This window comes from Mandrillus leucophaeus, unplaced genomic scaffold, assembly GCF_000951045.1.
Source record: "Mandrillus leucophaeus isolate KB7577 unplaced genomic scaffold, Mleu.le_1.0 Scaffold407, whole genome shotgun sequence".
Classification (NCBI taxonomy): domain Eukaryota; kingdom Metazoa; phylum Chordata; class Mammalia; order Primates; family Cercopithecidae; genus Mandrillus; species Mandrillus leucophaeus.
The window spans coordinates 1,418,663-1,443,817 of record NW_012104332.1 but is presented as its reverse complement, the minus strand read 5'-3'; the positions used below and the strand labels follow the sequence as shown (position 1 = coordinate 1,443,817).

Below are 25,155 nucleotides of genomic sequence, written 5' to 3'. Positions count from 1 at the left end.
TCATAAAATTACTCAAGGCAGATATGAATGATTCTTTCAAATACTCATATTTAACCAATGCATCTAAGTATCTGCAAAATGTTCTCTATGCAGTGACAGGAAAGATGGCCTAGATTAGGCTGAAAATGCAGAATATATCTTGAGGAAGCAGTTAAAAATCTACATTATGATAATTGTTATTTAACTAAAGCACATGCAGTTTTCTTTCAAAGCTGTCATTTAGCTTTTAAAAGCACTGTGTCTAAAAGTGAAAATACTGTAGCCCACTAAATATTTTTTAATTGGCAGCTCATTTTCCATAAAGCACCAAAATATTAAAAAGCAAGCATCCAGTCATGCTATTTGCCACCACATTGTACCATGTTTTATATACCTTTCATTGATTTCCTCAAACGACTTAGGGAGAAAGAGAGAGGAAGGAGGAGGAGGAGGAGAAGAGAGAAAGAGAGAGAGAAAGAGAGAGAGAGAGAGAGAGAAGCTAATTAACAACAGAAAGAAAAAACAACCAGGAGCATTAAGATTACCCCCTTTTGAAAATCATAACCCCTCAGCTTCCCTGAGGTTGTTTTTCTCCCAGCCTGGGCAGCAAGGACATACGTGCTCAGAAGGCAGGGTGTGGGGGAGGGGGAGCGGGTGGGATGGGCAGTGTCAGGACAGGGATGGAGGGTGGTTCATTTGCAGTTGGCTCTGTCTCTGCGATCAGCGGGACTGGCAATGAGTTGCTTATGCTCTGCTTCTCTCTATTCATCAACCAGTGGCTTAGCTTCCAGAACAGAATTCTCTAAAGCAGGAAAAATGACTTAAATGTATTCAATGAGGGATAGATATCAAAAATGTAATCAGTATTTATCTGAGTGATATTTTCTGTGTGCTTTTCTATATTTTCGAATTTTAAAAAATGAGTAATATTACTTATATAAGTAGGAAAAATGCCATCTGTTTTTTTTTTATTTACAGTTTGCTCTTCTAGAGAGAAGTAAATTATTCTTATTCTTATTGAATAAAGATAAGGTTCTCAGGGAAAAAAAGCACTTAATTAACGTTATGCTTCACAAGCAGTGCCCAATTTATGAATAAGAAGCTTTGCCTTAATTACACACAAAACAATGTAATGAGTTTAGTTCTCTTTGAGAATGGCCATGTCCACTTCACCCAAATTTGCCTTGTCAAGAGCTGTCCCCAGAGGCAAATCAAAAGGCTAACATTGTCCTATTTTGCTTTGCTGTATCTCCAAACTTTTCAAAAGGGTGGGAGGATGGGGAACTTTGAAAGGGAGATTTCCAGTCATCCTAAGAGCCATGCTTCCCGCTGTGTGACAATTAGGCTTGGAACTGCCTTCAGGGGAAACATCTCCACTATTTCTGCTTAATCCTGGCTTCATGGAGAACCAGCGTCTCACTGAATATTCTAGGGAACTGCAGGGAGCACAGAGGTGTCTCTGCTGGTGCAATTTGAGGAGCACCCAAGGGAATTTCCATGTCTACAAGTTACCTGCTTGAATTAAGAAATCCTGTCCCCAAGAAACCCCTTGTAAAAACACCAACATATTTATTACCTGAGAGGGGTATCCCATTATGTCATCCTTTTGCACACCCAAATGTTACTCCCAGCCCCTTGGCCAGGTCAGAGGGGGAACAGTCCATATGAGTGGTCACTTCAGCTTGGGGAGTGAAGGGGACAGCCGCAGGAGCCAGCTGGCTCTCAGAGGGAAAGCATGGCAGGGACAAGGCTGCTTTCCCTCCCTCTTAGACAGTGACCAATCAATCCAGTGGGACGCAATGGAATGATGATGCTGCAGGCTGTCTCCATGTATCTTTCAGCTGGATCTGGGCATTGAGGCTTTCAGGGTTTGCTGGGCCTTTTCTATAGGCATCAGGCATGCCCAAATAATGCTTAAATGCCAGAATTATATAAATCCCACACAGAGATATAAATAATCTTAAGGAATAGTGAAAAATGAAGCTTTAAAAGTAGATGTGCCAGAGTGGGCGCAAGGTGTTTGAGCCCATTTTACTTGGCACTTACAGTCAGGAAGACAGCCTCGTCAAGCTCCTCTGCTTCTCTCACGATGGTCTCCAGGGTGTCCTTGGCAGTGTCCATGCTCTGCAGAAAGTGGACCATCTGCTCATGCAGGAACTCCATCTTCTTCTTCTTCACTTCCTCAAAGCTCTGGGCTTTCTCATCATACTGTGCTAAAACCTTCTTCATCATTTCCTCATTCTGTTCTTCTAGCCTTTTCTCATTTTTACTACAGTTTTCCTGAAAACAAACATGCAAAAAAGCCCATTTCTGAATGAAACAAGAAATGCATGCTTTTTTTTCTTTTTTTTTTTTTTGGAAACACCAGCCTTTTAAAGAATTGACCTCTGGCATCCTGATCGGAGAATCAGACATTACATGCACAGTTCAAATTTTTAACCTACCAATCCCTTTCACACAATTAGCTTTGCAATAAAGCAATAGAATTTACTATAACAGTATCATCAAGAAAGTTTTAGTTACCATAATACAAACTATATATATATTTGTATGGAAGTCTTGCCCACCTGTACTCACACATGATGAAACTTGAAAATGGCATCACGGTAAGTGAGGATCCCTGGCCTTCAGGTGGTAGAGAAGCATCACTCCACTAAAATCACAGTGCAAGGCAGAAAGCAGCCCAGATATGGAACGGGGACTACCTCCCCAAATGTTCTCCAGTGAGATGGCAGATTATCCCACAGTGGGAGAAACTCTGTTGCCTGTCCAGACACACCCAGATGCCTGGCTATCCTCACTAGTATGCTAGTAAGATGAACCCAAAATTTACTCTCTATAAAGGACACCTGGGGAAGGGGACATCAGAAACAACTAGCACGTACTAGTTGATCTATAACATGAATTAAGCAGACCTCTCACAAGCAAACCAGGACGTGGAGTGGCCCCAGGAGTAATGGAACTGTGCAGGAGCCTCTGCAGTGGCCTCAGGCCCTCTGCCAGTCCTGATTGACTGGTGAGGGTGCCTGGGCCATCTCTGTATAAGGATGGAGCATTGCTAGTCCCTCTCTTCCCTGCAGAAGGGACAGGAGCCAGCAGCTAAGGGAGCACAAACTCATCAGAGATAGTCGTGCTATGAGAGGCACTCATTGGCCCTGGGCGTGGGACACTGGACAGTGACTCAGAGCATTTCTGCAGTTAACCCAATGAGAGGCATGAAAACGAGGAATGTACTCTAAGACTTGGTTTCTTATCTATAAAATTGAAACAATAATAATAACACCTATCTCATATAATTGTGAGGATTCGGTCAGGTAAACATGTAAAGCATTTGCCCTATTTAAGTGTCTAATAAACGCATGTCTGTTGTTAAGGGCAAATCTTTTATCCATAGGCAGAAAGGAGTCTCACTGATTATGCACAGAGAGATTTTAAGTATCCTCGCTTTGAATGGAACTGAACCAACAATGGCAAACAACACATACGCACAAAATCCCCAAGTCAGATCCCTTCACCTCAGAATCATTTACTTCTGATACTGTGAACAAGCTGAGTTAAGGTAAAATGGGTGTGGTAACTTACCTCAATGGTATTAAAAAAGGATTCTATCTCACTAACAAAGGCTTCAATCCTCAAGGATTTTTCTTGTAAATTTTCTAGAAATTCTGCTAATTGAACCTGAAGAAAAGAATTAAGATATCCTTAGTATATGACATTTAGGAAAAGAACTTCAACCAGTGAGCTCCAAATTCCTTATAAATTTACTATGTTTGGTAGAGACTTACTATACTATATCCACTAACAAATCAATCCTTAAATTTTCTTTACTGCCTCATCTGACTATAGATAATTCTGTATGATAAACAATGAGGAGGTTTTGAGTGAAAACCTCAAAACAACTACACAAAGACAGTATATCTTCTTAAGTGAACAAAGGACTTTCTTGGTAAATTGATGAGCTCAAAACATACTTGTTTTAATGAACTATGGATTTGAATGCGTTCTCTCTAGTAAGGCCTTGGTTTTTGTATGTTCTGAGAGGAGTCGTTTTGCTAAACTGGTCCAATATACCCGAGTAGTTTCTTCACATTTACACCAATGGCCTGAGAAGGTGATCAGAGTGCCACAAGGCCTGAAATCTAGCATACCAACTGATAGAAACTGTCTACTACAGGGACCTAAAAGCGCTAATGACCCTCAAACGGTTAAAATACTCAAGGGGTAATAGCCAACTAGAAAATGTATGGGGTGATAGGAGAGCATGGTACTCACTTTAGCGGTAGTTATAAACCTAGCAACAGTCAATCTTGCTAAATTTAAAAAACAACAAAGCAGAAAAAATAGCAGAGCTTCAGCTGTCTGATTCACTACCACAGACTGATGGAGATACAACATTGATGGAGGGCTCTTCAGGATCTGGTCTCTACTTCCCTCTATGGCCCTTACCTCTTCTCCACAGCCCCCAGGCTCCAGTCACATAAGCTGATTTTTGTCCTTGCACTCTTTCTCATCTGTGCACCTTCATATGGTATTCCCTGGCTCTAGAATGTTGTCCCTGCTCTTGACTGCTAGAAGAACTCTATCTCATTTAAAGCTCACCCAAGCTTCACCTTTTAGACACCTTTGCTCACATTCCCCTTCCTACCCCACCATTTCCTTCCCAAAAGGTTAGTTTCTCAGAACATTATACTTTCACAACGTTATATTGATTTTGGGAATCTACAAGTCCATCTTCCTTTTTTCTTTTTTTTTTTTTTTTTCATTCTCAATGATTAGCACAGTTCCTGACACAGAAGAGGAGATAAATTAACAGTGAGAATGCAGGAAGAGAGTGAGTGAATGAAGAAAATAAATAACAGACAAAAGATAAGCACATGATGGGGATGGACTCCGGAGGGGACACAAGGACTTGGGTGATCTGTAACTGCAGCCATCAGCTCCTGGAACAGGCACAAATGCCTGCCCTTAAGATGCTAGAAAATTTTCAAGCTACAATTTTTTAAATTGATTTTTATTTTTAAAAAGTTGCCAACTGGCCAGCTGCAGTGGCTACTGCCTGGAATCTCAGCACTTTGGGAGGCCTAGGTGGGAAGATTGCTGGTAGCCAGGACTTCGAGACCGACTGGGCAACATAGTGAGACCTTGTCTCCACTAAAAGTTTTAAAAGTAGCTGGATGTGGTGGCATGTGTTTGTAGTACCAGCTACTCAGGAGGCTGAGGCGAGAGGATTGCTTGAGCCCAGGAGGCTTCAGTGAGCTATGATGATCACGCTGTTGCACTCCAGCCTGGGCAATAGAGTAAGACCCTGCCAAAGAAGAAAAGAAAAAAGGAAGAAGAAGAGGAGCAGGAGGAGGAGGAGAAAAAGGAAGAGGAGGAGGAAGAAGGGGAGGAGGAGGAAGAGGAAGAAGAAGAGGAGGAGGGGAGGGGGAGGAGGAGGAGGAGGGAGGAGGAGGAATTGCCAACCAACCAACTCTTACTAATCTTCGTGGCTGACTTAATGAAATGAAGGTAGCTCCTTGGCTTTAGTCAACTGGGTTCCCACCTTCTCCTTCTCATACTGTTTACAGAAGATCAAGAATTAAAAAAAAAAAACTTTAAAAATGATTTTAAGGCAGGAGATGTTGTATCTCTCTACTTACAAAATTTGTTTTAAATTGATCATACTTAGATGATTACTTTTGAATATCTAAAACTCATAGAGCTAAATAAAACATATTAAGAAGGCCAAAAAAATTCAGTCTTCTTTCTGCTGGCAATGCTCAGTAGTTGTGGGTTAAAACGAAGTGTCACCACAGAACGGGGCCCACTTCCACTGGGGCTTATGCATCTGATGTCTGAGATTTCACAAAAGAAGTTGCCCTACTCCCTAATCCCAAACTTTAACAAGTAAAATTTCAACAAAATTCTACCCTGGAGAACTAGAACCAATATCAGGCAAGTTGAGGATTAATTTGGGTATAAAAAAATGCCAAGATTCTAATATGTTATCCTATTGAATCAAAATGAGTCTGATAATTCTTTAACAAGGACCTAATTGAACGATCATATTGAAAATCACTACCATTAGCAAGGTACTGAGCCAAGCAGTATGCGTATACAGTCAAGAACATGAGCTCTGGCATCAGAAAGATCTGGGTACCAGCCCCAGTTCCACCTTCCATGACCTTGGGCAAATCATTAAACCTCTCTGAGACGATTTTATTATCTGCAAGTTGATGACAGTGATAGGGCTGTCAGAAAGATTAAAAGATATCCTGTATATAAAGAACTTAAGACTGGGCATGGTGACTCACACCTGTAATCCCAGCACTTTGGGAGGCCAATGCAGAAGGATCGCTTGAGCCCAGGAGTTCTAGATCAGCCTGGGCAGCATAGGGAGACCCTGTCTTTACAAAAAACTTTTTAAAATTAGCCCAGGGTGGCAGTGCATAACTATACTCCCAACTATTTGGAGGCTGAGGTGGAGGGATTACTTGAGCCTGGGAGGTTGAGGCTGCAGTGAACTGTGATTACGCCGCTGCACTCCAGCCTGGGTGACAGAGCGAGACCCTGTCTCTAAAAACCAAAAACAAAAACAAAAAATAGTGCATGGCACAGAGTAAGTGCTCAATTGTTATTGTTATTTAGTAATTTTAGATAATTCCAGCTGCCCTATGGAGAATGGATTAAAGAGGTAAGAATGGTGAGACCAGTAACAGGGCTATCGAAAGGTAGAGGACAGTCTCAAAGACTACATTCCAACAGCATCTTGGGGAAGTGGAGTATTTATACTCACTTAAAGGAGGACATGTGTTGGAACTAACTTATCTAGAACATTGGGGTCCTACAGACATAGCCAGAAAGAATGCAAAAAAATTTCTGCTTCTAACATGAATTTTATAAATTAAAAGGAAATACAAAGAAAGTAAAAATTTAAACTGTCTTAATGTATTATTTATATATAACTTGCAATGAAATGTCTCAATGTAATGTAAACGTGTCTTTTTAAAGGATGATATTGTATATAATAGGAAGGAAACTGTGTTTTTTGCAGTTTTTTGCTCAAAGGTAATTTCTAAAATTTCAAATTATTTGGCATTTTTGGTAATGTTAAGGGCTATTGCCACAAAGTACCAAGCTCCTCAAGGGCAGTGACCCTGTGTTGTCTATCGTGCTAGCCCCTAGGCCTGGAAAAATGTGTGGCATACAGTGTACACAGCTGTCTTCAGTATCTGCAGAGGACTGGTTTCAGGATGTCAGCAGATACCAAAATACACAGATGCTCAAGTCTCTGATAGAAAATGGCATAGTATTTTCATATAACCGGCGTACATCGTCTCCTATACTTTAAATCATCTGTAGATTACTTATAATGCGTGATACAGTATAAATGCTACATAAATAGTTATACTGTACTGTTTTTTATTCGTATTATTTTTAATTGCTCTATTATTTTTATTTATTTTTATTTTATTTTTGAGACAGAGTCTCACTCTGTCACCCAGAGTGGAGTGCAGTGGTGCGATCTCAGCTCACTGTAGCCTTGACCTCCCAGGCTCAACTGATCCTCCCACCTCAGCCCCTCAGGTAACTTAAACTACAGGTGTGTGCCACCATGCCCAGCTAATTTTTGTATTTTTAGTAGAGACAAGGTCTCCCTATGTTGCCCAGGCTGGTCTCAAACTTCTGGGCTCAAGCAATCCTCCTACCTTGGTCTCTCAAAGTGCTGAGATGATAGGTATGAGCCACCACACCTGGCCCCCTCTTACTGTTTTGTGCTTTTTTTTTTTTTCCTGGATATGTTTGATCTGCGGTTGGTTGATTCTAAGCACGCAGAACTCAAGGATAAGGAGGATGGGCTGTACTCAATGAATGTCTGTCAAGCCTACCTTAATTAAATTCTTGGAGAAATATTCTTAGTTTGCTTTCAGACCATTCTGCTTAAAGATCAATGATCAAATATTAATCAACTTTAACACTGAGAAAATGTAAAAGCAAATTAAATGTGTATACATATATTATTAATTATATATGTTTTAACATCTATTCACCTTTACAGCACTTATAGCTGTGTCAAGCGTTGAAACCTCATGGTCTTTGTGGGTGCCAGACACCTTGTCAGTGGCAGAAATTGGACATTTGCAGGTGTAACAGTATGTGTCAATCTGGGACTTTTTCAGCTCTTTTTGTGCCTTTTCAGTTACTAACTCAGATGATAATTGGTTTTCTTCTTTCCACTCGCTGCCCAACTCTTTCTGTTCAGCAGATGTACTTTGCTCTGTCTCACTCACAAATTCATTTTCACTGATGTGCTCAAAGGATTCCTTTCCTTGAGATAAGACATCTTCAGGTCTGGATTCTGAAGACAGTTCTTCTGATAAAATGTCTTGAGGAAGCACTTCATAATGCAAAGATTCTGCAAATTCATACTCATCCTGAACAGGGCTACTACGGAGCCTCTCTTCAGTTGGCTCAGGTGGGACCAGGATTTTAGGTTCTTCTGGTGGTGTTTCTTGAACATGAGTTGCACCAGATGCAAATTCTTCCTCCGGGAAGGACACTTGTACTGGGACATTCAGACTGACCTCTGGACTTGCATTTTCGACTTCATTACCCTGACTGCCTGCTTCATCTGCATGCTCCAGAACATGATGGGTGTCTTCAAATGGAACTGCATAACTTATTTTTTGGGTAGCCACTCTGATGTCCTCTCTGATGGGAGCTTTCTTCTGCATTGCTATATTATCAAGAGTCTCCACATGGCCTACTGATTCTCCTTCCCCATAAACACCTTTCTGTTCTTCCAGACTCTTCTCCCTGCAAATAGTTCCAAACTTTCCCCAAATTTCCCCTTCTGCAGCTATCGGTTGGTATGAATCATCCCTACCAACTCGTTTTTCTTCCAGACCTTGGCCCTGGTCCTTTTGAGTTAGAGATGTGTCATGGAGAATGTCATCTTTGAGTATGTACTTCTCGAAATATATTCCTGTTCCATCATCAGTGTCAGAATTTCTGCTGGGAAATGATGCCTCAGAATTCACACTGTCACCTTCAGAAGCTGTCTCCTCTTCCTTCTTTTTCTCTCCAACTGCTTCTTCATACAGATCCTTATATAAAAATGCAAGTGCAGGTGGCTCCTCCAGAAGTTCCGGATTAATGGCTTTAATAGTGGTAGGAAATATCTGGGTTCGTGACAAAACTCCTTCCTCTGCTTCAAATAAAGGCATCCCAGGTGACTTTGAGTCCGCATCTCTCTTTACGTCCTTTGAAACATTTCTGTCAGCTGATTTTTGGATACCCAAAGACTTTTGGGTCTCCGGATGAGATAATATATTGTGGTCCTTTTCCGGTCCATAAAAACTTTCATCTAATTTCACCAAGTCATATTCATGTTCTAGTGCACTTTCCACTGAACTTACTGGGAAAGAGATCGCTTCTTCTGTAACTTCCTCTGAGAGTTTGTCTTCAACATTTAATTTCTGTGGAGCTTTCTGTTTTTCTGGGTCTGGGGAGATGTTATAATCAATCAAAGTATATTTTTCAAAATAATCCTCTTCACTGGGAATTGTGGACTGAATAAAAGATAAATCACCAGTTTCTGAATCTGTGGATGTCTTTTCTTCTGTATGACGAGTTTCCTTTTGTTTACTTTCTTTCAATGATGTAACTTTTTCATCAGAATCTTCTAACCTGCTCTTTAATGTTTTGTGACAAGCAACTGTTTCACTATCATCACGGAGTGGTACGGTTTTAAATGAGGCTTTCTCTTCCAAATATTCTAACTTATCTTGCATTTGTTCACTTTCTTCCTGATCGATTGAAGAAATAAAGGCAGGAGCATGAATATTCAATATCTCACAGCCTTCAGAAATGATACTAAAGGCAGTCTTCTGATCTTCTGAAAGTCCAGCTGGCTTACTAGTCACTGTAAAGTCTTCATCTTTTGCATACGTGTCTTCAGGCTCTTTGGACATTTCTTTATTAGAAACCATTTTATCAGCATTGCTTGCTGATGCACTATATATAAATTGAGCATAGTTGCTTTTTGCTGAAGACAGTGGTTCCTTTACATGGGTATCTTCCACAGCCTCCAAGTGGTGCTTTGAAACAAGAACAGATTGTTTAGGCACATCGAATGTGTCATCTTTAGATGTCTGAATAGTATGAACTGTATGCCTTTCTGGAGTCAATTCTGATTGTGGCATTTCTTGTTTCTTCATTGCATTAATTTCTGGAGAATCTCCTGAAACTAGAGTTTGTGGTTTTACAGATGACAGCAAATATGGTGGTGTTTCTGAGCTCTTAGTTTCATCAAAAGGATAAGCTAAAGTCCTTTCGGATTCTTTAGTTGGAAATCCTTGTTTCATACTTTCTTTTGTGATATCTACTGAACCACCTTTCGATAGCTCTGACTCTCTGAACTGTTCTTTTTCTTCACTGTGATCTGGCATATCTCTGCTTGACTTTTCTAATACTAGATTTCCTTCATGAGATAAAGAGTGGTTCTCTATTTCATCACGACAAGGAAGAGCCACCGGCAGGAAAGTCTTGGTTTTCTCCATCAAAACTTTACTTTCTTCTAAAGGATGTGGTTGGGTTGCTACTGCCTTTGCTTCTCTGATTTCTGGATGAGCGTCTGAAAGCATAGCATCTGATTTTTCAGTAACTGATGTAGCTTTAACTAATGAAAATGATTGAGTTTCACCCAAAGAATGACCTAAAGAGATATCTGATTCTTTAATCATAGACTCGGCTACATTCACAGAATAAGGCTGATGTTCCTGCTTCTTCTTTTCTTCCGAAAGCACATATACCTGATTTTCTTTTTCTTCACCTTTCTCCTTTTCAGAACCAACAATGATTTTGGGTCTTTCACTGTAGTCTTCATTTTGATAGAAGTGCTGTGGCATAGCATTGGCTTTTGATTCTTCCAGTTCAGTAGATCTAGATCCATGTGTAATTTGTGTCTTCCCTATTTCATTACTATCTCTAAGCTCTAATGGGGCCACGGAGTCTTGTTTTTCTGCCAGCACCTTCTTTTCTGCCAAGGTATACGATCTGTTTTCCAAATTATCTTTCGTCTCAGTTGGACTAACAGACCTGAGTTTTGTTTCCTCTTCAGAAATTTTCAAGGAAGTAGGATTTTGCATTTCTTTCTTTAGTCTGTCTTTACTGAGATCAACTAAACTGCCTTTTGATTCTTCTACTGGCAAAATAATTGACTCTGATTTCTCTGATTCCTTTGTGATATTTTTACTTGCAAAGTTGGAGGAAGCTGATTTTGGCTGTTGTGGCACCTTATCTACTACATCAAATGAAAGGAGTGATTTTTCTTTTTGATCACTTCTTGGCTCTTCCTTAAAAATAGAAATATTCCATTTAGATGGAGGAGCAATTGCTGGCTTCTGGACTCTTTTACTATCAGTAACATGAAGAGGAACAATAGTTTTGACTTCTTCTATAATCAGTTTCTCACCGATTAGTGAATAAGGTTGAATTTCAAGATGTTTCTCACCATCAGCAGAAGTAACTACTGAGTTTATGTTCATTTCCTCTGAATTGTCTGAGATTTCTTTTTTTCCATAATCTTCCCTAGACACCTCAGAAATGGATTTTGGCTGTTGTAAATCTTCTACATTTGACAAAATTATGGATTTTTCTTTAACGTTTTGACCTTCACCAGATTTTACTAAAGTACCTCGGGATTCGTCAGCAGTTTTGAGTTTTACCTCTGATAATGAATGATCAGCTTGTTTCTCAGCTACATTAAAATTGGTGGGAATTGTAACTTCAGGTTCTATCACAGTCACTGCTTTTTCTACAGATGGGCTTGGCAGTGTTTCTAAGTCTTCTTGTTCAGCAACTTTCCTATCTGGAGTGTTTGATCCAAAAAACAAGCTGGACATCCATGATTTGAAAGATGAAATTCCTTTCTTTCCCTTTTCCTGAGGAAGGTCTGGCTTAGCCACTTTTGGCTGTGTAGGTGGCTTTTCTGTCACCTCAGGTGACTCTGGGGATTGAGGCTCTTCTGAGTGGAGTGAGGAGATGGGTTTTCTTTGTGTGGGTATTTTCACTTCAGGTGCTGGTTTCTTTTCCTCATCAGCATCATCAATAACCTTCAACTGAACCATTTTCGATTCTTCCAGTGGCTTCTCTCCAGAAAAAGGAGGTGTGCTCCTGTGTGCTTCTTTTTCATTGCCCAGTGCCGGTTCCACACCTTCTGCCAGGAAATGGGTTGTTTTGACAGAAGAGGGGATTGTTTCTGACTTCACCTGTTCCACTGATAGGCCAGACACTGGTTTCTGGAGGAATCTTTCAGGAGGTAGTTTAATTTTTTCCTGGCTATCTTCTTTGGAAGGCCAGGAAAACTCTGTGTTTGCTTTCTCCAATAGCAAACTTTCACTCTCCATCAAAGAATGACTCTCCTTCTCCTCTGCTATATTTCTCTCTACATTTCCAGCGAGGACAAAAGACTTTGGTTCTTCAGCCAGCTTTGGTTCTTCAGCCAGCTTTAGTTCTTCAGAAGAGTAACTTTTACATGATAAGGTCTCTACATTACCACTGGAAGTATCAAGAGCAGATACTGCTTCTTGTGATGACAAATGAGATTCTTCAGCAGAATGAGGCAAGACCTGCTTTCTCACTTCATATATATGGTCCATACTGGACACAGCAGCCTTGAGCTGCTCTGGCCTCAGCTCATTGCTGCCAGAGGAATCCAGCTGCACAGATCCTGCTATTCTCTCTTCGTGTTGACTAGCCACATTTTCTGGCTTTCCCAACATCCAGTTTTCATCCTTTGGAGAAATAAAGAATTCTTCCATTTTTGTTTCTTTGACATCTGCAGGCTTGGTTGTCATAAATGATTTTGATTGTTCCAAAGGCAAATTCTCTTTCATAAATGAAAACTGCTTAATATCCAGATCTTGTTTATCTGCAAAAGAGGTGCTTACATCAGGCAATTTAATAGTTTGATCTGAATGAAGTGCTTTTTCTGTGTTCTTTTGTTCCACAAGGAGGTCAGAAAGAGCAATCTTTGATGGTTCTGTTACACTCTGTAGTAGCTGAGATGAATCTGGGTGGCCTGTTTCTTCACTTAGCTTAGCTACAATATCTCCCATGACTTGTGCCTTCAAATTTCCAGTTGGTGGTAATGGGCCTATTTCTTGATTTCCTCCCTTTTTAAAGTCGGCTGGATGGCTAACCTCCTCTGATAATCCTTTTAAAGAAAAAGTAAATGGCTGAAATTCTTCTGGGTTGTCTCCTTCAGCTACAGAAGCAGGTGGTTCTTTCAACTCTAGGCTGACGATCTTGGGAGAGAAAGGTTTAATTTCTTCATTCTGAGATTCCTCCCTAAGCAATGATGAAAGCTCTGAAGTTGTAGGCATTGTAGCAGATGCATAAAGTTCTCTATTTTCTTCTTTTCCTTCTCTGCTCCTAAGCTCAGCTGGGCCTTTTTCTAAAACAGAATCCCCTGTTTCAGTTATGGGAGACTTTGCTTGTTTTGTACCGATGGATCCACTTTGTCTACCTAAACCACTAGCAAATTCTGACCCAGCATTTGGTAATTCCAACAGTTGGTGTGGCTTGTTTTTGTTCTCAGGTTCCAAAGACAGCTCTGCCAAAGCAATGTCTTGTTTTTCTGATGGGAAGTCTCCCTGGTCTGTAGAAGATACCTCCACTGCCTGTTTGTTCTTACCATCACTGAGGAGCAGTAATGTTGGAGCTAAACCTGATGCTGAATTTTCCAACTCAGGAGATGAACTTGCTATTTCCTCATCTTTGCCTTTTGGAATTATATGTTTGGATGCAGGTGACACATTTTGTGATGAAGGAAGTTCAGTTTCTTCCTTCTTTATCTCACCCCATAGGCTGAGTGAAAGCTCATGTTCAGGCCCTAACACCGCTGAGGTAGACACCAAGCTCTTTTTCTGTGATGAAACCAAACGTTCAGAGTCGCGAACTGTAGAACATGAAAGACCTTGTTTATCTTCTACCCTTGCTTCCTCAGATTCGTCTGAATATTGAGAAGATGATGTTTTGATTACTGGCAACCCAGCTTTAACTTCTTTGGCTTCAACTTCTGACAAAACAGAATGCTCTGCTATAGAGGAGACACTTGGAGGTGAATCAAATTTAATTTCCTTCTCTGCTTCTGACCAAGCTAAATGTTTGGATGAAGTTTCAATGGGAGAAGCACCTTTAATTGCCACCTTGTCTTCTTCTGCAAGAACTGAATGCTCATCTGTAGATGTTACCAGTGGTGGCAAACCACTTCCTAATTCACCCTTTCCTACTTTTGTTAAGACTGGATGACCTACAGGAGTGACAAGAGATGAATCTGTTGAGATTTCTTCTTTTACTACTTTGGTTAAGTTTGAATCAAGCTTAGTTACAGATGCTGTGGTTGTTGAGGAACTGGGTTCCATTTCTTTTTTAATTTCTTCTGACAAAGCTGAAAATGCTAGTGCATGTGGACCATGTTCAACTTGTTTTTCCACTCCTGAGGAAGCTGAATGAAGCACTGTAGGTGTAGTTGTTATTTTAGAATCATGTTTCATCTCCATTTTTGCTGCTGATAAAACCTCAGGTCCAGATAAAGATGTTTCCTTTAGAGGTGAACACGGTTTTATTACTTCAGGCTCGTTCTCAGACAACTTTCTCTGTTCTAGTTCAGAAGTCACATTTAGAACTAATTTGGGCTTGACACCCTTCTTTGGCTCATCTACCACATCAGGCAAAACTGAATATTTCATCTCAAACCCTGGAATATTTGGAGGCTGAGGCTCCATTTTTTGATCCTGTGATACATGTGCTGTAGCTTCTTGAGAATCAGGCACAATTTCTTCCTTTCTGACTTTTGACAAAGCCATCTGTTCATCTGCAGCTTTTACAGTGAGTGCCGCTGTGGGTTCCTGTTCTTTCTTGATTGCAGGGACTGAATCAGGTAAAACCGAATGTGGAGATGCAGGTTTGGTTTCTTCCTTTACTATAGATGATTGTGCAGGTAAAGAAGCAGGTATTGCAGCTACTGATGAACTTGCCTCCCTTTCTCCCTTCTTCACTTCACTGGTTAAATGTGGAGGAATCAAGTCTTCAGACTCAGGCTCTAAATATGCTTGAGTTTTCTGCTTCTGTGCCAAAATTAGATATTCAGATACAGATGCTGAGGTTGTTGGAATATCTGGCTTAATTTCTGCTTTCTCTGATTTATCTGTTGAAGGCGGCAGACTCAAGTCTTCAAGTGGAGATATCAAAGGGAAAGTTTCAGATTTTTGCTTCTGTGATGAACTGAACTGCTCAGATACAGGTGTAGCAGCTGTAGATCCAATGTCTTCCTCATCTGCTTCTGAAAAGCAGGAATACCCTGAAGCAGACACTGCAGTTAATAGTGAATCAGGCTCAAGTTCATTTTTCTCTGTTTCTGAGATTCTGAATGGAGGGATTGAAACTTGTGATGCTGAGTCTGGAGAGAACAGTTCCGCTTCTTCAGTGTCTTCATCTGACAAAATAGTGTGCTCAGATGGCGATGTTAAACATATTGGAGAATCGCACTCAAATTCTCTTTTCTCTGCTTCCTGGGTTGCATACGGTGGAAATGAGAATTCTGACGCAAATGCAGAATCTGGAGAAAAAGGTCCAATGTCTTCTTGATCTTCCTCTGATAAATTCGTGGGTGAGGATGCACCTTTTAGATTTAGAGATCTGTGGACAATTTCTTCCTCCTGTGCCTCCGGTGTTGCATATGGTGGTACTGAAAATTCAGAAGCAGACGTGGAAGAGGGTGTGTACCGCTCCAACTCGACTGTCTCTTCATCTGATAGAACCACATATTCAGATGGGGTGGCTGAAAGTGGTGGGGCCTGGCATTCAGAAGTCACCTCGGTTGTGTGTGGTGGGAAAGAGTGTTCAGATGCAACGACCGAATCTGGGGAAGATGGTCCAATGTCCTCCTTCCCTTCTACTGACAGAACCGTGTGCTCAGAAATACCTTTCAGTTTGAATTGGGATGCCTCATCAATTATTTTCTTTTGAGGTTCCTGTGTTGCATTGAGTGGGGCTGCATATTTGGAGATCAACTTTGAATCTGGTGTGAAACATTCACTTCCTAGGTCCTCTCCTTCTGATGGGACCACGTGTTCTGATGTGGCAGTAGAAGGCAGTGGTGACTGGCATTCAGAAGTCTTCTCAGTTGTGGATGGTGAGAGAGAGGGCTCAGCAGCAGAGGTCACAGCTAGAGTAAACGATCCAGTGTCTTCCTTCTCTTCTGATGGAATCATGTGCTCAGAAACACCTTTCGATATTAACGGGGACTTATGGTCAATTACTTTCTTCAGTGACTCTTTTGTTGCCTGTGATGGAACTGAATATTCAGAAGCAGATGTGGAGTCTGGTGTATAACACCCACTTTCTGAGGCCTCATCTCCTGATAGGACCATGTGTTCTGGTGTAACTGTTGAAAACAGCGGAGACTGACTCTCCAAAGTCATCTCAGTTGTGGATGGTGAGAGCGAGCGCTCAGACGCAGAGGCTGCAGCTGGGGAATAAGCCTCAAATTCCTCATTCTCTTCTTCTGACAAAACTGCATGTTCGGCTATAGCTTCTACATTGGATGGAGAAACTGGCTCACTTTCTCGCTTCTCTAGTTCATGGTTCAAATCCTGTGGTACTGAATACTCTGATATGAAAGCAGAATCGGTAGAAACAGATGCAATTTCCTCTCTTTCTTCCTCAGACAAAGCAACATGTTCAGGAGTTGATGTTGCCAATAATGGTAGAATAAGCGCCTCTTCTTCATGCTCCACTTCAGGGGACATATGTGGTGGGAAGGGCTTCTCGGAAACTAATGGGCTTTCTGGGTAATCAAGTTCTATGATCTCTTCTTCTACTAAATTAGAATCTTCAGGTTCAGGGGTAGCAGCTACAGGTAGGGAAGTGTCTATTTCTTCTTTCTCTGGTTCTTCTAACATTAGAGGTTCAGAAAGAGAAATGGATGGCTCAAGCACATTTTCTTCCTTCTCTCCTTTGACACTGGGATGGGTAGGGGTCAGTTTTGCAGGGACTGGTTCTGCCCTTTCTAGTGAAGTCAGGTCTGGCTGTTCTTGATCTGGGTCCAAACCATCCTGGGTAGATGCTGCCAGATCTGGTAACGCTGCCTCCAGAGAAATGGAATGGTGAGCAGAATACACGTCTTCCTTCTTTACCTCATTAGTAAATGACGGTGAGACTGAAGAGTCATTCTCTGAAGCTGCAGTTCCTGGTGAAGCAAGCTCACATTCTTCCTTTGCTGTTCTCAGGAACACAGTTGCAGGTGTGCCGGGTGTCACAGATGGAGGCTCCACTTCATGTGGTTTTGCTTCATCTTCTGGCTGTTGTGGCACTGACTGTGAATGCCTGAGCTGTATTCCTTGTTCTGCTCTGTCACTACTTGAATAAGAGGGAACTGTGTGCTCCAATGCAGATGTGGCATTTAGGCGAGAATCAGCACAAATTTTCTTTTGATCTTCGTGACTGAACATTGAGGTTAGGGATTCTGATCCTTTGGAGATTGAGCCTCTCCAGGGTGGAGCAACCTCTTTCACTTTATCCTCTATGCTTTGGGCTACTAATTTGCTTGTTTTGGACACTGTATTAGAATCACTATTGTCCAAATCTGGCTCTAGACTAATGGATGCATCTTTCCCTTTCCTATAATGTATTTCTTTAATTACATAACCCTTTGGTAATGTTCCATAAAATTGTAGAGGAATTAATTCTTCTTTAACTGAATTAAACATCTTAATTTTATATTGTACTGTTCCTATGTAGACTGGTCTTAACACTAATGGCTTGTGTTCTTTGTATATTGCCCCAGTGATCGGAGGTGTATTTGAAGGGGTCTTCTTTTTTCTTGCTTTATCATAAACACCAGTATATGACTTCTCTTTCTCCGTGGTTAGTATCTGGCTTGCTGAAGTTAAAGGACTGCCTTTTTTGTTTGTTGGAACATCTTGGGATTCAAATGAATTTCTTTTTTTGTTGCCTTTCCGGCGTAATGATGGTGAACCATGCTTTGACTTATGAGTCCTTTTCTGAACCTTTTTCACTTCATCCACAATAAAGGAAACATTTCCAGGAGGAGAATTCACAGTTGACCCTTCTCGACTACACACACCGGAAGTCTGACTTTCTTCTGAAGCCCAAGGAGTAGAAGATCTACTTGAATTGGTTTCCCAGGTTATCCCACTATCTTCCCTTTGGACTGTCACCATGGAAAATGAGGGGTCAGATATGATACACTCCTGCTTGATCTTTCCCTCTTCATCCTGGTCTGACAACCTGCAGCAAATAATATTAATTATATATTATTATAATAATATAATATCAATTAATTAATACAATAAGTAAATATATTTTTACCAGGTAAAGGATTAATGTGAAATTAAAACATAGACATCAATATTGCCATCCATGTCAAAAAGAGGGATGTATATCAAATAAAGTTTAAAAACCAAAGTCAGGATACCCAATACAATGACACATCCCAGGCTGGAATGACTCACTATTCCACAAACTCAAAAAAGCTAAAGTTAAACATACCACCTTCTCTCATCAGGATTGCCTTCCTGATCTCCTCGGGACGCAGCAGTCACTCAAGCCCACTCTAGTCACTGGGATCTTCATAATAACTCTTGTATCTGTGCTCTCTCCATTACCACGATCACTAACTTACCCAGCTTTTCACCACTTCCCTCCTAGTCACTGCCATTAACTTCCTAACTGGTCAGCTGGTATCACAGGTACCTCATTTCCCCTCACTCGCAACCCATTGTGCCCCATCCTCCCAGACTGGCTTTACTAAACAGCTCAGTATGCCACCCCCTGCTTTAAATTCTCAGCAAATTCTTCATACCCACAGAAAAAAAAAAAAAATGATGTTCAAAATCCTTAGCTCTCTGATCCCTATCTGATATTCTTTCCAAGTATCTACCTGCACCCTATCCCTACAGGTAAATTCCTGTTTTGACAATAATTCACTGTTCGGCAAACAGATCTTGGGAACTCTGAGTCATGATAAAGAGAAAACAGGTCATTGAATAGAGAAAGGTCACAAAAAATATCAGCCTACTGTGCTTCACTTTCCTCATCTATAAAACAGGGATAATAATAGAACCTATCTCATGAGCTTGTTGTGAAGATTAAATTAGTTAATTCACGCAAAATGCTTAGGGAACATTCCTGGCATGTAGTTAGTGCTCACTCAATAAACGTTATCTGTAGTCAGGCCTTCCTGATGACAGATGATGAAAGAGGCCTGGGCATGCATGGTCATTTTCAGCTGCTATAGGATACCGGAGTGTGGAAAGGCTGTGTCTGTGAACTGGTCTCACATCCCTTCAGAGACGGCTGGCTTTGGCCGCCCCTTCATTTGCTATTGGGCCCCCATCTTAGACTCTGCAGTGCTCTTCTCTGAAATTCTCTTCTACCTCTTCCTCACCTGTACTTACGCTGTTCCTCCATTTAGAATGCAGAGCCCCGACCATACTCCACTTCTGCAACTGTAAATTCTACCTACTCCTCAAGGCTGGGTTTAAATTCCTCTGCTGTTATCATTCCTGACCAATGCAGCAGCCACGTTTGCCATCACTTTATAAACATATTTCCTCCTATGAGTATGCGAGATGAATCCCAACTACTGACTGGCTTACATCTGTCTACAACAATAAAAACAAAAAACCCTCTGTTAAAACCACTAAACGTTAAGTGTTAAACTAAGGCAATTGAAAAAAAATCTACAGTAAGATTTATGTCACTTAGTAAACTGTTTTTATCATCAGTCTCTGCATATATCAGAGGTTTTTAACTCTGAAACATAAAATCACCTGTGGAAAGTCTTTTAAAAATACTAATACTGCCCCATACCCTTCTCCACAGAGATTCTGATTTAATTGTACAAGGGTCTGGTCTGCACATTGCTATGTTTTTAGGTTTTAAAAGCTGCCAGGTGACTACAATATGTATTCAGAATCACTGGCCTGGTCAGGCACAGTGGCTCACACCTGTAATCCCAGCACGTTGGGAGGCCGAGACAGGCAGATCACCTGAGGTCAGGAGTTTGAGACCAGCCTGGCTAACATTGTAAAACCCCATCTCTACTAAAAATACAAAAATTAGCTGGGCGTGATGGTGGGCACCTGTAATTCCAGCTACTTGGGAGGCTGAGGCAGGAGAATCGCTTGAACCCAGGAGGCGGAGGTTGCAGTGAGCCGAGATCATGTCACTGCACTCCAGCCTGGGTGACAAGAGTGAAACTCTGTCTCAAAAAAGAAAAAAAAAAAATCACTGGCCTAAACAATCCTAGCTCTGACACTTAAATAGCACATATCTTTCTTTCTTACTGTAAACCCTTCCTAGCTCTGACACTTAAATAGCACATATCTTTCTTTCTTACTGTAAACCCTTCCTGGTTTGTTAGGTTGGGTGGGGACCAGGACCATAAGTCCTTGCAGGTGCACTCAACTTCCCTTATTAAGCTTCAGAGTTTCCCCAGCAGTCTACTGTAAAGGGGTTATGGCTGTCCTGAGATCCTGGTCTCCTTAGTTCTCAGCACTGCCTGGGGCAGCCAGACCCCTTGAGCCACTAGCCTAGAACAGCAAGCAGCCAGATCCATTCACCCTAGCGTGCTATAAATTATATCATTTTCTATACATGCCATGAGTGAAGGGTCAGGAAGAAGTATTCTCTCCATTTCGCCACAACTCTGCTCTCACTCATTTGCTTGGGTATTAAACTGCTGAACTTAATTAGGAATTAATACTCTATCTTGGTCCTGAATGGAATCTTATTTTAAATTGTTTTTTTCAGGCTCCTTTACATACCTAATTAAAGCTATTCCACAAAATTTTCAACTCATCCTACATCTTCTCTCTTCCATGTCACTTAGAAATAGGATGAAATTAAAAATTAAGGTTATGACATGCATCTGGGAAGTCAGCATTTTGAATGCCCATGAATGTAGAAGCATTATAAAATTCAATTATAAGTTCAATTTAGAGTTAACTATTGATTGTAAATTCTATGTGCCCAACCAGAAAAGTTTTCATTACCAGCTAGAATGAATTCACGAGTGCTCAGGAGAGAACACACATGGTGGTGACAAGACAGGAGAGCCCTACTGAGGAGGATTCACTCACTCAATTGTTGCTTATTCATTTTCATTCATTCATGTATTTCTTTACTTAATAAAATTTCATTGAGTTCAAATACTAGCAGTACAAATACAAAGCCACAGAACCTTCTTCTAAGAAATTCAAAATCTAATATGGAGAGACAACTAAACATTCTTTTTTAAATTCTAGTTTTTCAAATTTATTTATTATTTTATTTTATGAGACAGAGTCTTGCTCTGTCACCCAGGCTGGAGTGCAGGGGCGCAGTCTTGGCTCATTGCAACCTCTGCCTCCTGGGTTGAAGTGATTTCCCTATCTCAGCCTTGGAAGTAGCTGGGATTACAGGTGCGTGTCATAACGCCCAGCTAATTTTTTGTATTTTTAGTAGAGATGAGATTTCACCATGTTGGCAAGGCTGATCTCGAACTTCCGGCCTCAAGTGATCTGCCCACCTCAGCCTTCCAAAGTGCTGAGATTACAGGCATGAGCCACTGCACCCTGCCTCCATTTTTATTTTAGATTCAGGGGGACTATGTGCAGGTTTGTTACATGGGAATATTGTGTGATGCTGAGTTTGGGGCTTCTATTAATCCCATCACCCAAATAGTGAACATAGTACCCAATGTGTTTTTTAGATCTTATCCCTCACTCCTCCCCACTTTTATAGTCCCCAGTGTCTACTGTGTCCATCTTTATGTCCATGTGTACCCAAGATTTAGCTCCCAATTATAAGTGAGAACATGTGATATTTAGTTTTCTGTTTCTGCATTCATTTGCTTAGGATGATGGTCTCCAGCTGCATTCATGTTGCTGCAAAGGACATGATTTCATTCTTATTTATGGCTGCATAGTATTCCATGGAGTATATGTATCATATTTTCTTTATCCAACCCACCGTTGATGGGCACCTAGGTTGATTCCATGTCTTTGCTATTGTGAATAGTGCTGCGATGAACATGAGTGCACATGTCTTTTTGGTAGAATGATTTATTTTCCTTTGGGTCTATACCCAGCAATGGAATTACTGAGTAGAATGTTAAGAACATTTTAATACAGTGTGGTAAGTACTATTACAGAAGATAGGCAAGATACAATTAGAACATAAAGAAGGGAAAACTTCAGAGGAAAAATACTTGAGTTGGTTTGTAGAAGAAGAAATAGGAGTTTGCTAACTGAACAAAGATAAGAGATGGTGTAAGGATGGGGAGGTCATTCCAAGAAAAGGTTATAGGATATACAAAATGTAGCATGAATAAACAGTCTGGTTCACTGAGAGACCCAAAGTTGAATGACAGAGCCAACGGAACTAGAGAATGACTATACAGTATTAGCATGTGTAAAGCCATGGCAGTATTACACTCAGTCTAAAGAAACAATGTATTAACAGAAGAGAAATGGCCACCATACCATTCAGTGTTCCCATCTATGTACATATCAGCTTTTCATAGTTAAAAGATATTGGCTATGAAAATAATCTCATCAGCTGGGTGCAATGGCTCATGCCTGTAATCCCAGCACTTTGGGAGGCCAAGGCAGGCGGATCACTTGAGGTAGGGAATTCAAAACCAGCCTGACCAACATGGAGAAACCTCATCTCTACTAAAAATACAAAATTAGCCGGGCATGGTGGTGCATGCCTGTAATCCCAGCTACTAAGGAGGCTGAGGCAGGAGAATCACTTGAACCTGGGAGGCGGAGGTTGTGGTGAGCCGAGATTGCACCAATGCACTCCAGCCGGGGCAACAAGAGCGAAACTCCACCTAAAAAAAAAAAAAAAAGAAAATCATCTCATCCATTCCCCTCCGACTGCATTCTCACCAAGCAACCTTCTGATTATCAGTTAGCATCCCAAATAGATTTATCTATACGAGTGTAGTGAGACAAATAATGACTTGGGAAGCTCACTTCCTCCACACTTTCAGCATTGGGCAAGGAGAAGGTTCAGCTGATCTGAGTTAGATCAAGCAAACAGACTGATACCAGAGATGTCAGAGGCTCCCGTTTCATTTGGAGGATAACCCTCATCTGACGAAGGAAGTTTCCTTCTGTTCCTATTCGCTCAGGCAGTTTTTTAAAATGATGAACGTTAAGTTTTATTAAAAAATTTATTTGGGTGGGGGATGGAGTTTTGCTCTTCTTGCCCAGGCTGGAGTGCAATGGTGCGATCTTGGCTCACGGCAACCTCTGCCTCCCGGGTTCAAGCAGTTCTCCTGCGTCAGCCTCTCGAGTAGCTGGGATTACAGGCGTGCACCACCACGCCTGGCTAATTTTGTATTTCTTTAGTAGAGATGGGGTTTCACCATGTTGGTCAGGCTGGTCTCAAACTCCTGACCTCAGGTGATCCAACCGCCTTGGCCTCCCAAAGTGCTGGGATTATAGGCCTGGGGCACCACACCCAGCCAATTAAACAATTTTTTATGAAACTATGGAAATGATCGTATTTTCTTTTCTATCCTGTTAATGTGATAAATTACAGTGATTGACGTCCAAATAACAAACCAATCTTGAACTCCTGAACTGAACTCAACATGGCTGTGATATATTATACTTTTTATATAATGGAAGATTTTCTTGTTTGCTAATACTATGTTTAGAAATTTTGCTCCCATGTTAATGAGTGATATTACCCTGTAATCTCCTCTTCTTTCTTTCTTTTTTTTTTTCTAATTGTTTTGTTTTTGAGACAGGGTCTTGCTCTGTCACCCAGGCTGCAGTGCAGTGGCACAATCATAGCTCACTGACACCTCAAACTCCTGGGCTCAAGCAATCCTCTCTCTTCAGTATCCCAAGTTACTGGGGGAACCTGCCCCCAGTATTTCAACGTAGGTTCTTTCTATTTTCCATAAGTGTCAGCCAGTTGAGAAATAAAGAGAGACAGTACAAAGAGAGGAATTTTACAGCTGGGCTGCCAGGGGTGACATCACATATCGGTAGGACCACGATGCCCGCCTGAGTCTCAGACCAGCAAATTTTTATTAAGGGTTTCAAAAGGGGAGGGGGTGTAAGAACAGGGAGTAGGTACAAAGATCACATGCTTCAAAAGGCAAAAAGCAGAACCACTAATAAGGGTCTAACAAAGATCACAAGGCAAAGGGTAAAGTCAGAACTACTGATAAGGGTCTGTGTTCAGCTGTGCACATATTGTGTGATAAACATCTTAAATAACAGAAAACAGGGTTCGAGAGCAGAGAACCAGTCTGACCACAAATTTACCAGGATGGAGTTTTTCCTCATCCTAGTAAGCCTGAGGGTACTGCAGGAGACCAGGGCATATCTCAGTCCTTAATCACATAAGACAGACATTCCCAGAGCGGCCATTTATAGACCTCCCCCCAGGAATGCATTCCTTTCCCAGGTATTAATATTAATATTCCTTGCTAGGAAAAGAATTTAGCGATATCTCTCCTATCGCTATATCTCCTATCGCACAACCATTTATAGGCTCTCTGCAAGAAGAAAAACATGGCTCTTTTTGTCCAACCCCACAGGCAGTCAGACCTTATGGTTGTCTTCCCTTGTTCCCTAAAAATCACCATTATTCTGTACTTTTTCAAGGTGCACTGATTTCATATTGCTCAAACACACGTTTTACAGTCAACTTGTATGGTTAACACAATTATCACAGTGGTCCTGAGGTGGTGTACATCCTCAGCTTATGAAGACAACAGGATTAGGAGATTAAAGTAAAGACAGGCATAAGAAACTATAAAAGCATTATTTGGGAACTGATAAAAAATGTCCATGAAATCTTCACAATTTATGTTCCTCTGCCATAGCTCCAGCCAGTCCCTCCATTCAGGGTCCCTGACTTCCCGCAACACCAAGTAGCTGCAACTGTAGATGTTCCCCATCACACTTGGCTAATATTTTAATTTTTTGTAGAGACAGGAGTCTCAACATGTCACCCAGGTTGTTTTCAAACTCTTGACCTTAAACCTTCCTCCTGCCTTGGCCTCCCAAACTGTTGGGATTACAGGTGTAAGCCACAATGCCCAGCCTGTAATCTACTTTTCTTTTCTTTTCTTTCTTTCTTTTTTTTTTTTTTTTT

The 25,155-nt window shown here is 41.1% G+C and overlaps 1 protein-coding gene across 1 annotated transcript in view; it reads right to left on the bottom strand.

The window, feature by feature from the left end:
• Positions 1 to 25,155, bottom strand: part of CMYA5 (cardiomyopathy associated 5) — an 81,528-nt gene that overhangs the window by 16,799 nt on the left and 39,574 nt on the right. The window contains exons 2-5 of the mRNA XM_011992205.1: positions 8,010 to 18,276; positions 3,562 to 3,657; positions 2,026 to 2,259; positions 374 to 396 (exon numbers count right to left, since the gene is read on the bottom strand). Coding sequence (XP_011847595.1) covers positions 374 to 396; positions 2,026 to 2,259; positions 3,562 to 3,657; positions 8,010 to 18,276 — 10,620 coding nt within the window. The remainder of the gene's footprint in view (positions 1 to 373; positions 397 to 2,025; positions 2,260 to 3,561; positions 3,658 to 8,009; positions 18,277 to 25,155) is intronic.